The sequence below is a fragment of the Marmota monax genome, unplaced genomic scaffold (assembly GCF_021218885.2).
Source record: "Marmota monax isolate L192 unplaced genomic scaffold, Marmota_monax_Labrador192_F-V1.1 WCK01_AAM20220418_F8-fsc00097, whole genome shotgun sequence".
NCBI classification, from domain to species: Eukaryota; Metazoa; Chordata; class Mammalia; order Rodentia; family Sciuridae; genus Marmota; species Marmota monax.
Window position 1 is genome coordinate 2,811,612 of NW_026694162.1, and position 15,840 is coordinate 2,827,451.

At 35.3% G+C, this 15,840-nt stretch overlaps 2 protein-coding genes across 3 annotated transcripts in view; one reads left to right on the plus strand and one right to left on the minus strand.

The window, feature by feature from the left end:
- Positions 1-179, minus strand: part of Ap3s1 (adaptor related protein complex 3 subunit sigma 1) — an 89,321-nt gene extending 89,142 nt beyond the window's left edge. Inside the window, exon 1 of the mRNA XM_046465816.2 lies at positions 49-179. Within this exon, the coding sequence (XP_046321772.1) occupies positions 49-93 (45 nt within the window). The 5' untranslated portion in view covers positions 94-179. The remainder of the gene's footprint in view (positions 1-48) is intronic.
- Atg12 (autophagy related 12) lies at positions 176-10,653 on the plus strand. 2 transcript variants are annotated; one of them, XM_046465817.2, is made up of 4 exons: positions 176-477; positions 3,877-4,013; positions 7,926-7,988; positions 8,887-10,653. In XM_046465817.2, exons 1-4 carry the CDS (start codon positions 315-317, stop codon positions 8,944-8,946), a joined length of 423 nt encoding a protein of 140 aa, XP_046321773.1. In that variant the 5' UTR covers positions 176-314; the 3' UTR covers positions 8,947-10,653. The 2 variants fall into 2 exon arrangements, with proteins under 2 accessions (XP_046321773.1, XP_046321774.1); XM_046465818.2 differs by lacking the exons at positions 3,877-4,013; positions 8,887-10,653 and having other exon boundaries at positions 7,926-7,987.
- The last annotated feature ends 5,187 nt before the right edge of the window (positions 10,654-15,840 follow it).

Below are 15,840 nucleotides of genomic sequence, written 5' to 3' on the forward strand. Positions count from 1 at the left end.
GCAGACGTGGAGGGAAGCGGAAACATTTTCCGGCCAGAGCCGACTTACCGGAGGGGTGCTTTTCACTTGGCGGCGCATGGGAATGTTGCCCATGGAACCCGTCCTTAAGTTTATCGCAGTAAGAAAACACCAGATGCCATAGTAACAGCCAGGGGTCCTAGACAGTTTCCATATGGAGAGCTAGCCGGAAGCTCCAACGTTCACCGTTGGGTTAGATCCCCCTTTGGCGCCTCCTTTGCGATTCTCCTCAGCGCTGAGCCCGCCCACTGCACGCTCTCAGCTGCCACTTCCGCTCTCGCTTTCCACCGTGCAATATGGCGGAGGAGCCCGAGTCGGTGTTGCAACTCCCTTCAACTGCTGCTGCTGGCGGTGAAGGACTTACGGATGTCTCCCCAGAAACAGCCACTCCAGAGCCCCCTTCTTCTGCGGCAGTCTCGCCGGGGACAGAGGAGCCTTCAGGCGACACCAAGAAAAAAAGTAATTTTGAGAGCAGTCTGGGCAGTGAGGTGGGAGGTGTAGCTGCGGTCTCTAAGGGTGGTGGCCAATAATGAATCGAAATTTAGAGGAAGGCCCAAACCAGAGGTACATTTTCTGGAGTCCGAAGAGAGGAAGCGTGCTTTCATTTTTCAAACCTTGTCGAGTGCTTCACGAGGAAGCCGTCTCTGGACTCAACATTGTGCTTGCTGGGCTACGTTAGGTGCCTTGGTTATCCATGTGGTTCCAGGTACTTAGCTGCCTCCGTGCTTTTTACAGTGTATTCTAATCTACCTGTGAGTTGGCTAGATTACAAGTCTTGAAGGTGAGATCCGAGTAAAAGTTAAGTAGCTTCCGGTGCTTAACATAGGAGCTAATTATTTGAATAATGATTTAAAGTAATAAGGATGGTCAGATTGGTCAGAATATGGAGAAGTACTGGCGAACGAAATCAACCAAATTAGGGATGGTCAGTGGCAAGGCCTGGAATTAGATCGCTGCTTTTGTCTCCCCTACAACAGAGTGTGAATTGACTCCTTGAATCGGAAAAAAACTTGAGGTTTTACTCAGTATGGACATTGCTAAGGGAAATTTGAAAATACAGATATTACCTTTTTTTTTTTTTTAATTTTGGAATCATTGTGAATCATTTCATTGCTTGAACCTATCAGTCCTCACGGTTTACTGCTTGAGAATTTTTTCGTTGTTGGAAATTAATTTCTAATGTTATTTGTTTTGAGCACTCTGGAGAGTTAAGAGTTGCTTGTGAGCAAAACATCTGCAAAGAGACTGAATTTCCTTAGACAAGTTTTCTCTCCAGAGTCTTGAACAGTAGATAAGTTTTCTGATCCATGATCTCACTGGCCTTTCATTGAACTTTTTTCTGATGCTGTGGAGAAAAATTGCCTCTGCCTCTCCCAGCACTGCTTCCCTTTTAAATCAGATTCATTTGGTGGCTGGGGATAAAATGAGCTCGGTTGTAAGATAAATGCTTGTTTGATAGTGTAAGCCCTAGTTTAATCTCCAGCACCACAAAAAGAAAGAAAAATCAGACTGCTTTTACCTCTGGGAAAAAATCTGTTGTCATTCCACCTGATGCACTGTGATTACTTGTACAGATTAATCACCAGAGTCTTTCTTCAAAAGAGTCCTATATGTTTTACAGATTGTTGTGGATTTTTTTTTCCATTTTGCCTACATTGAAAGGATTTTTTTAAAGGTTTAGTCAAAACTTACTACTTAAATAAGCCAGGCATGGTGGTGAATGCATGCCTGTAATCCCAGCAACTCAGGAGGATGGCAAGTTCAAGGCCACCTTCCAATTAGCAGCAAGACCCTGTCTCAGAATAAAAAATAAAAACACTCCTTGGTTCATTTACCAAAACCAAAAATTTACTGCTTGACACTCAGGATAGCTTCGTTACAGAGATGGAAAACAGTGACCTAGCACCCAGAAGGTGTGTTTTCTTTGGTATGCATAATTTTCTTTCTTTCTTTTTTTTTAACAAACTGAACCATCCTATTGAATTCCTATCCTGATTGTGATCCTTTTTGAGGAAGATCTGATGAAAGAAACTTGAATACTTCAATCTCTGCAACTTTAGAGGATTGTTGAAACCTATCAAGGTTGTAGGCCCTTAGTGTACCTTAGGCTCACCTGGGGAACCTTTTGAACAAAACTGTGCTAAAGTCTCTACTGTCAAAAGATTCTCACTTAATTGATGTGTATACCTGTATTTTAAATGTTCCCCCAGTTGATTTTAATGGGTAACTAGAGTTTGGAACTATTGGCAGATCCCCTTAAGAATTGCAGGGTTATGCAGTGAAAATTTCTTCTTCTTTTGTTGCCCTCAGGCTCTTAGTATGACTGGGTCCCTAATTACAGTGCCTCGGGACTGAGGAAAGAGGGAGGGAAGTGTGGAAGCCAAGCTAGCCAAAATCCCATCTAAATTCTTCCAGATGAAGAGGCAGATAAACTATGTGCATCACATATTTTAAGTGCCTTCATTCCAGGGGTAAACTAGAATAAATTGATCTCTGATAAAGATGGGCCCCAAGCTTTTAATTCCAAGAATGGCCTAGGGGGTAATATAACAAAATTAACTGTAGGGGGCAGCAGTATGCTATTTTGCTTTCAGTATTGCTTACTTTGATTATAGGTGTTTTTGATTTTTTTAAGGGACATAACTTCAAAAGACAGAATCATAGTCTTCAGGTTTGCATTGCTGTATTTTGGATCATTGAAAGGATTTCTCCGAACCTTACTTTTGGTTCCAAATTGTATTTTATTTTTAATAACATGGTTTTTCTTTATTAAAGAGTTTATTGTAGAAAACTCAGCAGTTACAAAAAGCCTAAGTAATGTCAAGTAATAATTGCCTGTGTCACTACTGAAAAGTAACATTTTGTTTAAATTCCTTAAACTTGTGGCCTTGGAACAGTTGGTATGAAACTAATAGTGATTATTTTCCCTTAGAAGTATGTAATAGTTCCTAGGCATCAATGAATAAGTATATAGAAGTACATATGGAGCTACATTTTACTTTATTATCCATTTTCTGTAATCATGTGAATATGTGTTCAAGATGCTTTTAATGAAATTGAGACAATATATGTGCCGTTTACATTAGGTTTATTTTGCTAGCATCACTGTGTTGTTAAATATGCTTTTATACTGTCTCTTTAATATTTAATCTTAAAGTTCAATAAGAATGACTTATGTGCTGGATACTGTTATAAACATGTTAATTCATTTAATCCTCATTACAACCCTATGAGGTAGGTGCTATTTATTATCTCCCTCTTACAAATGGAGAAACTAGCATGGGGAGATTAAAAAGTTTTCCATGTGTATATACCCAGCAAGTGACAGAGCTAAGAGAGTATACCATCTTTTATTTAATCGGTATCTTTTAAATATCCATGTTGGATACTTGGTTTTACCAGTATTTTTCCTTTAAGATGCTTTAGTGAAGGGGAAATTCTTCTAAATGAGTCTTTGCACATCACATATTTTCTTCAATTATATTCTTAGAAGTATTACTGAGTCAAAAGTATGTCTTCAAGTATTGGATATGTATTACCAAGTTGCTTTCCAGAAAGGGGATATCATTTTTTATTCTCAACAGTAGTAGCCACACAAATACTCTAATCTTTGTAGTTTGGTAAGTAAAAAACAAAATGTGAGATTAAACTTTGCTGCTGTTACACATCTTTATGGGCCATTTCTGTTTCTTTTTGGAATTGTTTGTTAGGTCAATGCATTTTAAAGATTAGTCCATGGGGGGAATCGAAGAAGAAAAATCATGAAAAAGAAAGTAATATTTTAAGTTTTCTAAAGGCTTTTATATTATGCTCTCATTAAGTATTTCAGTATAGTTGTTTTTTTTTTTTCTTTCACAGTTGACATCCTACTGAAGGCTGTGGGAGACACCCCTATAATGAAAACAAAGAAGTGGGCTGTAGAGCGAACCCGAACCATCCAAGGACTCATTGACTTCATCAAGAAGTTCCTTAAACTTGTGGCCTCAGAACAGTTGGTATGAGACTAATAGTGATTATTTTCCCTTAGAAGTGTACCATAGTTCCTAGGCATCAGTGAATAAGTATATAGAAGTACACATGGAGCTACATTTTACTTTGTTATCCCTTTTCTGTCTTTTTTGTTGGAATTTATATACTTTATTGAAGGATTCTTTGGGAACTCTGAAATAAGATGAATTTGAGATTTGCTTTACATTGTAAACCAATTTTTTAATCTGAAAAGAACATTGTTTTGATTCCAGTGTTGCTTTTGTCCCATTTTTCTAAAGGTAAGCAATATGTCTGACATGTGCTATGAAAGAACTAAGAAATTTACATTTAAATTCATGTTGTAGTATACCTTACTCACTTCTAGGAAGGGTTAATATTTTTAATGCCATTGGTTTTTACTTTGGTATTTGACTACAGGAATTTAAATATCGACATGTATACTTATGCATCACTTAATGATGGGGACATGCTCTAAGAAGAGCATCATTAGGCAATTCTGATGTATGAATATAAAGAGTATACTTACACCAACCAAAATGACTTACATCACTTAAGGATATAATTTTATAGGACAATCATCATAAATGCAGTCCCTCATTGACTAAATGTTATGAGGCACATGACTCTGTTTGGGATTTTGTTAGGTGTTATATTAATACTTTGATTTAGACGCCTTTATCTGCCAGTAGATCCCAATCTTGGACAATACTGATGTAAATGGATAGGTAGTTTAAGAATCATTAAATATTTTTAAAATAGAAATCAAGAATTTGTATGAATAGGGTTGAGATTTATTTGCTGTAAATGAAGAAGAAAGAACAGGTGAAATGAAATGTATATGTATTAAAGTGAGATGTTGGACATTCTTTTTGTCAACAAGTAGCAATATACTAAAACTCTGATCCAAGATTCTGGCTGTAACCAGCTCTCAAAGAAAGGACATTCAGGAAAGATTCCTCTTTAGACTCCCTCCAAAGAAAATTGTTTGGGCAAAGTTTGGGGAATAATTGACTTTTGCAGGTGAACATCTGCCATCGTGATCATTCAAAATTGGAAGAGCATCTATTTTGTTGAATGGTCATAGAATTTAGTTAAAGAGAGAACTCAGCAACACAATTTTGGTCATCCACATGTGTATGTAGCTAAACACTCAGAAGTAGAGGACCTTGCCTAGAGTCTTAAGTCTAAATGGAAAAGTCAGGAGTGTGAGGATATATATACTAGGAAAAATGAGGTAAACTAAAGATGCTACTATAAGAGTTGGTAAGGTTAAGAAAGCTAAGTTAACTTAGGGCATTAGTGTTTTAGAAATATATATATAGAAACCATTCTGTTTGGTGTTAATGTTAGAATTTTGAAATTTTTTACTGTCTACATCCAGTAATCTGAAAAGACTTGATTGATAGTAACATGTATTAAATTAAGCCATGTAAAATTGCCATTGGTCACCCATATTAACCTATAAAAACAACAATTTTGCGTGGTTCAGAGTAAAGGCTTTAAGGTGAATCTGATTATTCTTTCCTGTTTAAGCAAGAGGAAACATAAGACTCGTTTTATTGCTGTATTAAACTAGGACTTCTGATTTCTGACTTTTATCTAGATATAACCAATATCATTGTAGCAAAAAGAAGAGTAATGCTAAGAATTCTGGGAAGATAGCAGTGGTATCAGAAGGCATAGTTGAATCTCTGAATTTCCACAAAAACCCTGTCTTAACTATCAAAACCAAAAATGCATATTAATATTTATGATAGAATTTAATGACAAAGCATTCCAACAAATCCCAAACATGCTGATGGATAGTGCAAGGACCTGCATGGTATCAAACATCTGCATTAAAGGAAGCAGCAAACAACAGAGTTGGCATCTGACAACACTGAGAAAAGAACCTCAAATTTTTTTAGGTTCTTACTGGAAAACAAAGTAGACAGATTTAAGAATCCTAGTTTAGTGGCCGAGAGTATAGCTCAATGGTACGATGCATATTTAGCAGTTCGGTCCCCAGAACTGTCCCCACCTTCAACCAGTAGTAGCTGAAATAGAGGGGTTCTGTCCTTTAGGGGGTGAGTACAATATTTCTACGCTAAGGAGAACTGAAGAAACTTGAGAAGTCTAGTCTCTAAGGGCAGGACTCCTTTCTGAGAAGAAACTATGGAAATGAAATAAAAATTGAGCAAAATCAGGGACATGAGAAAGGAAGGGTAGAGATCAGATCAGAATTAGAGGAACAAAGTGTGGAAAGCTCAGGAAGCAGGTCTCTATATTTTTTAACACTATACAGAAAACAACAGAAGGAGCTCTGCGAAGTTAGAAAAACTGCTCTAACCCACCTGATTCTAAATTTGAGGAAAACAGAATGCGTATAAAAGCCAACAGCAGGAACATATCAAGGTCAAATGACATAAAATATTATAAGAAATATTAAAAAACAGAATAACATCCATGAAAACAATGAAACCATTCCAGAAAAAATGTACCTCCATGACAAAAACCACAGCTGTATTTCAAAATGAGCTAAAAGGGATTAAGAAAATGATACAAGACAAGAAAGAACAACATCAGCATTAGTAAAATTGAGAAATGAAGTGACGAAACTCAGGAAAAGATTTAACAAAAGGAACATTATTTCAGCTATGAAGGCCAACTAGAAGGAAGAAGAACCAAAACAGTAAGGCCTGTGCAGTTAAAATGCCAAGAACTAACTGCAAATTCACATTAAAATGCACACTGCTGGTGCTGGGGTTATGGATGAGTGGTAAAGCGCTTGCCTCGCATGTGTGAGGCACTGGGTTCGATTCTCAGCACCGCATATAAGTAAATGAATAAAATAAATGTCCATCAATAACTAAAAAAATTTTTTTTAAATATATGCTGTAAAATGTACACTGCTTTCTGTTATGTTTCTTAAATTTATGTGTTAGAAACTTACTCATCCTTAACCATGAATTGATATGTAAGCATGAACCATTTGTAAATAATTTAACTATAATAACATTTGTTGAGGACATATAACTGTCAGTGTTACTAAATGTATAGTCCCTCATTTTCTTTCCTAGCCACCCCAAGAAGAATAGATATTATTATTTTTCCATGCTTACAAATAAGGAAGCAGGTCAAAAAATGTCCTGGCTCTATTTGAATTTAGGCCCAGGATTCAAGGGCAGGTCTCTCTAGAGACTGTAAACTTTAATCACCACATTTAATGACATACCTAAGGAGAAAATGTTACCAAAATTTATTCATGTTATAGTTAGTGATCAAAATAACATCTGATCTGATACTGTTAAAAAAACACTGAAACATTGAATAACAAATCCTTTAAAGAACAGGATTGTAAGGGCCTTGGGTTTTAATTATATTGCCTAGCCCCCTTCTTTTGCCTGGAAATGACTTTATGGTAGCAACCGGCCTGAAGTAGTTTTGTACCTTTGAAAGTTTTTTTTTAAAGGTAATAAACATTAAAAAAAAAGAAAAAGCCTTAACCATGAATGTCATACATTTAACCAAGAAAAATGCATGCACAGACTATCTTGAATATTAGATTTATTGATTTGGGGCTGTGTGTGAATTTTTTAGAAGAAATTTTGTCTTTATGGTTAGGTGCAAGTGTAGAATTTTTTGTAATACTGATTTCTTGGAAAGCCTGAACAAACTATTTATAAAAATGATTTACAAGTTTTTAATTACTAAAAGCTGGAAACTCCTTTATAGGAGCAAAAATTCTATTATTCTTCTGGAAGAAAGATAATTTTCATAAAGTTCTCTTTAAATGGATGAATTAATTATTTAGGGGAGCTTTATTCAATCTGAAGACAGCTTAAAATAGCTTGATTTGAACCAAAAAAAAAAAAAATACAGGTTAATCAGTGTACTATTAAAAATGAATCTGTATTTTCTTCTTTTCTTTCTTATAGTTTATTTATGTGAATCAGTCCTTTGCTCCTTCCCCAGACCAGGAAGTCGGAACCCTCTATGAGGTAAAAAGTTACTTTTTTTTTTTTAATCTTAATGGAGTATGCACATGTGTGTAATATGCATATAATAGTGTATAGCATGAATCATTCATATCTTTAAGAATTGGCATGCCAAGCACATTGACACCTTCCTGTAATCCCAGTGACTTGGCAGGCTGAGGCAGGAGGATCATAAGTTCAAGGCCAGGCACAGCAACTTAGCAAGAACCTACCTCAAAATTTAAAAAATACTGATATACTGAGGATGTAGTTCAATGGTAAAGCACCCCTCGCTTCAATCCTCAGTACCAAAAACAAAAGAATTGGCATGCCATTCTTAATTGTCTGTGTGGGAAAAAAAGAAGAGATGACATTCTCACTCTCTTGTTTCATCTCTAAAACCTTGAATGTAGTAGGACTTTAATAACTTATACAGTGATTGAAGGATCAAGAAATTAATTGTATGTCAAAATAATCTTTTCATATTTTTAGAAGTTATATTCAGTCTCTCTACATTGTTCATGTGATCTGTAATCCAAATCTGCCTCCAAGAAATTGAAAAAACTACATAAGAACCACTTTACTCAACATTCTTGCAGTTCTATGGCGATAATTATTAGAGTGTACTTACAAGCACTAGTAGAGAACATCTAAAAATACATACTTGATCATCAGAGCAAGATTAAAATATATAAGCCCATTCATACCCAATTTGCTTAACTGATGGATTTTTGTGAAACATTTATGATTATTGGTTACATGTCTGGTAAAAAACAGGCATTTTTTTAAAAGAAAGTTACCTTATGACATAGGTAACTAACATGAACATATATGGATATTTGTGATACATATGACTTTTTCTTAGTTTTATTTAAGAGTAACAAAAATGGAGTTTAATTTATTGCCGTTTTTCTTTTTGTAGTGTTTTGGCAGTGATGGTAAACTGGTCCTACATTACTGCAAATCTCAGGCCTGGGGATGAGCCACAGAGAAAAACAGCTTGATACTCAAGATGATGTTTTCACAGAGGAAATGGCTCCATAAAGTTCTTATGCTGTGACGAGACTTAACAGATATCAACTACTCAGCATGTGTCTACTGAAACTCATATTTATACATAAGAAAACATCTGTAGAGTGAATAGACTAACAAAAATATGATTTGTGTTAATACACAAGTCTTCATAAAAGATTGACATCACAGTATGCCTGTTACTCCTGCCTATTACTACCATTGTTTCAGATCTGCCTCCAAGATTGAAAAGATTGAAACTACATGAACTTTCATTACCAGTTTTCAAAATGATTGAAATTGTTTACTTATAGAACTGGCACTCTGCTGATTTCTTTCATGGTAAAAATTAATTTACTAATAGGTTTTTCTATTTCTTTTTAACTCATTCAGGAAACGTCAGGGGTATAAGAGGTTTAAATTTTTTCTGTTGAATTACCTTGACAAACCAAGTCGCATTGACCTCTTAGCTAAATACCTTACATAGTCCATTAGAGGGCAGTCCAGCTGATAAAAAGGGTTTGGTTAATCTGGTTCTACATCTTTGCCAGGTGAAAGGAAATAAGACTTTTCTTGTTAATTTCTGGCCAATATCTAGCCAAGAAAGCAAGTATGTTGACAAACTGGAAGAATTTGAGAAAATAATCACAATTTAATTATGCTAGGAAACAGAAACAATTTTACAAATTCTAGACAAATGAGTTTTACAGGATTTTTTTTTTTTTTTTTGGTACTATCAAGATTGAGTCCCAGTGTTGTGCTGCTTTATCATTTATTTAAACAATGTTCAAAGAACTTGCTGAGTAAACCTAAAATCATTGTGTACTTCATATTCAGATTGAAAGTATTCAAAGAATAATTGTAAAATAGCCTCAAATTTTATGTGTATGTCATGCCATGACTAAAAGAGTACCATTTTTACTGATGTGGTTAGACTGTTCATTGCTTAAAGTGAGATTTAACTTTTTTTTCTTCTGTACTTTATTTATCATGCATAATATTTAAAGCCATTCCATAAAGGGAATAGAATGTTCAAACAGGTTTTGTGACATGTACTATAATTTCAAGTGTTTGTTTTCAAAGATAATATGGTAGGAAGAATGTGATTTTTATGAAAGTACTTGAGCTACACTTACATCCTTTAAATCCCAGAGTGTACTTTATGGTACTTTATTTTCCTGGAATTATAACAGGTTGGGTAAGCTTTTAACACCACATATTAGCATGAGGATATGCTAAATAACAATTCACTTTACAGTGAAGAAATTGCTGTTCAGTTCTCATTTTCTGCCTAAGAATGTGAATTCTTGATTTCCCTTATACCAATGACCCTTTATAATAAATGAATATGGCTAATAGCAGTGGAAAATTATTGACAGGTTAAGTTGTACAAAATTATAAGAAATGTGTATATATGTTGAAAGATGGAAATAAATTTTCAAGTCAATTGGGTTAGATATAAAAAAGATATGTTCTGTAGTTTTGTCTACTTATAGCTCACTCAAGGAAGGACTAGATTACATGTGTAAATAGAATTTATGCGTTATTTTTGCTGTTGATGTTTCAAATAGAAACTGCCTCAACAATGAAAAATATTTTGAGTTTGAAATTTTTAACATCAGTGTAATTATTTTTTTAATCCAAATAACAGTAGTCTATTAAACTAAGATTAACTAAATGTATACTTTATTTTCTTCCCTAATAACTTTGAAGAACATACAAGGCTTTACACATTTTCAAATTATATTTACATTTTTTTTTTTTTTTATCTTTACCCAAATAGTCATTCTTCACTAACTTTGCAATACTTAACTTGTAAGCCTGGAGTCTCTACGTTATTGGAACTTAAATAACTAAAATTTAAGTTAGAACCTAAAACATAGTTTATTCACAAGAGTTTACAGTTCAAACTGTCTTAAGTGTGATTGAACTTAGGGGAAAAGAACTGAACCCTTAGGGTCATATTTTAAATTTTCTGTGTGTTGAGAAGAAAAGTGTCAGTTTGTCATCTTTAGCTTATTGTGCAAGTATGACCCACAGCATATTAAATAATATGATATTAGAATCTTAGAGGTATATGTGCCACAAACTTCATAACAAGTTCTCCATGTTTAGGGCACAAGGTAAGTTAAGAATATTTTATCTGTAATCAAAATAAGACTGGATACTTACTAAAATCTGATTTCTTGAGGTCTTGACCTAAAAAGACTAGAATGCCTATGTCCTCTAATCAAATGAGAAAACTAAAAACTGTAGGATATGCCTCAGATTATAGAACATTAGTCAACCCATTTACTTATTTAGATTGTGTAACCCAAAGTAGGAAAGCATTAAGTGTTGAAGGAGTGGTGAAAATGAAAATTGCCTTTCATGCAGCTTCTGCTTTATTTTCCTGGAATTATAACAGGTTGGGTAAGCTTTTAACACCACAGGGAAGCCAGCTATAGGTCACATAATGACAGGGAAGGTGTTTAGAAAACAGTTTAGTGGTTTAGTCCTACAAATATTATTTCCTTACAACAGTTTTCAACCCAAACTGGATTGTTCACTGTTCCCTGTGGTTTTGGTTTCCTACCTCTGCTCATGCAGTTCACATACATATTTACTCCTTCAACGGTTAACAATCAATTCTTCTATGCCTAAATTCAAAGTTGAACTCTTAGAGCCAGTCTGAATTAGAGAAGATACCCTCTTCAGAAAGACACAGCAAACTATAATAGCATATAACTACATGTGCTTATTAGTCCTTCATGAATGTCATGTTCTTAAAAATAGGATGTTTTGGGAATTTTTTTTTTAATTTGGTATTTGGGCATATTGAGTGAATGAAATTGTGATAACAAGGTGATTTAGTGTAGGAAATCAGCAATGTATAAAAAAAATTTATATGGCAGAAGGTAAAGGAAAATATTTACAATGTATAATAGCATTTTAATGCTTTAATATATGAAGAACTTGTTTCATCTGGTAAGGCCAACTAACTGAAAAATAAGCAAAAAAAAAAAAAAAAAAGGAGGTGGGGTGTAGTTCAGTGGTAAGAGTCCTGGGTTCAATCGCTAGCATTTAAAAAACAAAACAAAAAAATCTAATGGGATTCACAAAGGAAGAAGAAATGCCAATATAGTATGAAAAACCTAACCCCTTTAGTTAGTACTTAAAACAAAAAGATGCTGGTTATCATCCATCCTTAAATTAAAAACAAATCTTGATATTGGCAAAGTTGTGGGGAAATGAGTCCTGTCATTTTCTTGGTGAATGGAATGTGAATTTGCACTTTATTTTTAGGAGCCAGTTTGGCATTACCCAAAAACCTTGTAAGTATAAACATCTATTTATTCATTAATGTTTTCAGTACCTGGTCTGTCCTCAGCATTGGAATAAGACAATTTTATTCTAATGACAAGTTGGGGAGTAGACTTTCAGATTTAATTTAAATTGAAGACTTTTTTTTTTTCCTTTTAGTACCTGGGATCGAATTCAGGGGCACTCGACCACTGAGCTACATCCCCAGCCCTATTCTTTGTATTTTATTAGAGATGGGGTCTCACAGAGTTGCCTACTAGTGCCCTGCTTTTGCCTAGGCTAGCTTTTAACTCTAGATCCTCCTGTCTCAGCCTCCTGAGCCACTGGGATTACAGGCATGTGATGTTTAGAAATAACGGAAAGTAAGATATTTGATAATAGGGGTTTTACATTATGTTGTATTAAGGATATTTTGTGTTGTAACAGATAAACATGATTCTTAGTATTGGCTACTTGTGATGGTGACGAGAAGCCTATGACCATCTGTTTTGAAATGACGTTTATTTCTAGAACTGTGATCATCTGTTTTGAAATGGCTTTTATTTCTAGAATTGTCTTCCTTACAGTCTTCAGCCCTGTCTCTTCCAACTATCTGCTCCCACTTAAAGTATCTAGATCTCTAAAGCATATCTTTCTTCCTCTTCCAGTTTAATTTTCTCTAACCATTTCAGTAAAATCCATCCAGTTGCTTAGCTGTTTCTTGACTCCTCTTCCCACCCAGTTCCAATCTGCATCAAATCCAGACAGATTTACCTTGCAAACTTAGAATTCAGCTGTCTCTCAGCTCTTCTACTATACTTGTGGTCAAAAGCCACCATTAAATACACAAAATTTCCATTCTTACTTGTAATAGCTAATTCATTCCCCTGCATCTGCACTCATCTGACAAAAAACTCTAAAGACATCCCATATAGGAGTAAAAGCTGAAGTCTGTGATGTGCAGTCCCTAGTACACATTTCTGCCACTCATCTGTGCTCTTATTCCAATACTAAGGTTGCACCCATTCCAAGGCCTTTGCACTTATTTCCTCCATCTGGAAACTTCCATTTCCCTCATTCTCTGCTCAAACCTACTTTAAAGAAGTCTCTGAATTCCCTCTAAAATGGTTATTTCCCCTGCTTTATTTTTTTTCCATTATACATTGTGTACAGGTGTTGTGTATCCATATGGCATACAATATTTGTGTGTCCTTGCCTGCAGCCATTGAACTATAAACTCCCTAAGGGCAGAGATTTACTTTTGGAATAGTGCATAACTCATAGTACTTGCTTTTTTTTTTTTTTTTTTTTTTTTAATGTGCTAGATGAGCTGGGAGTTGTGGTGCATATCTGTAATCCCAGTGAATTTGGCTGAGGTAGGAGGCTCTCAAATTTGAGACCTGCCCAGAAAACTTAGCAAGACCCTGCCTATAAATAAAAAGTGCTGAGGAGTGGCTCAGTGGCAGAGCCCCCTGCGTTCAATTCCCAGTACCACACACACACAAATCTTGGGTAGACGTTATTTCCAAACATCTAGTTCTAGTTGCCTTCTGGATCTTCTGGATATCTTCTCCCATGTCAGTGTCTTAAAATGTGCCCATCATTGTCTGGGCAATTCAGAGTACAGTAGAATTACTCTCTGGGTCTTGGTATTTTACTTATATTAATAAAGCCTATAATGTTTATGACTTTTAATAATGAATAGGTTACAATGTGAAGCTCTAGAGAAGAATTCTGGGGTTCTTTGCTGGATTTGAATTGAACTCCAGAATCTCCAAAGAAGTATCAATTGAATTACTCTAGCAAATTACCAATACGTTTTCCCTAACTTCACCATTTATGCATGCACTCAAGTATTTTGAGTGTTTAACATAACAAAGTTGTGTGTGCTAGGAATGGATGTAGATATAAAATGTTACTAGGCATGGTGATGCATGCCTGTAGCCCCAGCTGCACAGAGGCTGATGGTGGCTTGAGCCTAAGAGTGGAAGGCCAGCCTAGGAAACCATAGAGAGGCTTCATTTCAAAAATAAAATGTAAGTGGAGCCTCTCTTAAAGGTTCTCATTATCAAGGTGATTCACATAAGTGACTGCAGTGCATGCTGAGAAATGCTAAGTGCCATTTTAAAAAAAAAAAATGATTATAGCTCCAGTTGTTCCAGAGGAGGAAAGATGGCTCATTTGAAAGGAAAGCAAAGGGTGGATTAAGATTTTTGGACATGCTGAAATGACCTAGAATCTATGTAGAAAGAAGAAATTAAGCAAAAATAGATTTAGTGAGCAGACACACACAAAAAATGACTTATTCAATTTGGCTGGAGGATATATTTGTAAAGAATGAATGATAAAGTGTGAAAGACCCAAAAATGGTAGTTGAGAGCAAAACATGGAGAGCTTTAATGCCTATCTGACAAAACCTGTTGCGTTGGAAAATCAGCATTTCTGAAAGTTTGTGACCAGAAAACATCAGTTCTATGCTTTGGAGTAATTAATCTATAAGGCTATGCATAAAGGATTTGCTTTAGAAAAACTGGAACCATTAATCCAGTATAGGAAGTTAGAGCAGCAACCCAGCCACAACAGAATAAGTGGAGTAACAGGATAGAAAGGAGGTAAAAACAAAGATAAGGAGAAATAAAACTTGGCAGTTAGTTAAAAGGGAAAGAGTTGGCAGTGGTGGTTGAGGGTTCTGAGCCTTTGTACCTCAATGCAGAAACAACCTCTAAGAGTTAAAGAACATGCTTGAAAAAAGTTTCTAACGTACTACATTTGAGGTGCCAGAAGGTGTTAGTGCACTCAGCATGTAAAACTAAAGATGTGCACAGGGGTGGTCAATGAAATCATGAAGGTAGGGAACAGAAGGTTTAGGGGATTAGACCCACGGCTTCAGCCATACTAGGCAAGCACTCTGCTACTGAGCTACATTCCCATGTCTTTTTATTTTTATTTTTTTAGACAGGATCTAAGTTGCCCAGGCTAGCCTCAAACTTGTGATCTGTCTGCCTCAGCCTACTGAGTAAGGCTTGTGCTACTGTGCCTGCCAGACAGAGATTTAGAGAAAAGAACAACAATGGATAAAAATGTCTATAACTATATTAGTAAAGATCTTTGAGTTCTTTGAAGATAGAGTCAAGAAAATAGAAATTTAATTGGTAAATGTAAGATGTCAACCGTGAAATACAGAGAAATTAAGTTTGGCTTGTATCTGATTTTTGTTCATTCCAAATATTAATGGCTTAGAATAGCTGAAATGAAGTAATTAAGAGACTCAAAATATTGACAAGCTGAGCACAATGGTGCATGCTTGTGATTCCAGCTAGCAGGTCGGCTGAGGCAGGAGGATCACAAATTTGAGGCCAAAACTGGGCAATTTAGTAAGATTCTTGACTCAATTAAAAAAAAAAAAAAAAACCGCTGGGAATGTAACTCAGTGGAAAGCACTTGCTTGCTAGCATGCTGGAGTCCCTGGGTTTGATTCCAAGCACTGCAAAAGGAAAAACACTGACAAAAATAAAAAATAATTTTTGAGTAAATAATGAAAAGTGTACACATTACTTGATCTCCATATACTTAAATTACCTCT

Excerpts from the sequence above, each read along its gene's own strand:
- Atg12 (XM_046465817.2), top strand. The coding sequence starts at position 315 with ATGGCGGAGGAGCCCGAGTCGGTGTTGCAACTCCCTTCAACTGCTGCT. Across the intron at positions 478-3,876 it reads AGGCGACACCAAGAAAAAAA|TTGACATCCTACTGAAGGCT; the intron begins GTAATTTTGAGA and ends TTTCTTTCACAG. Across the intron at positions 4,014-7,925 it reads TTGTGGCCTCAGAACAGTTG|TTTATTTATGTGAATCAGTC; the intron begins GTATGAGACTAA and ends TCTTTCTTATAG.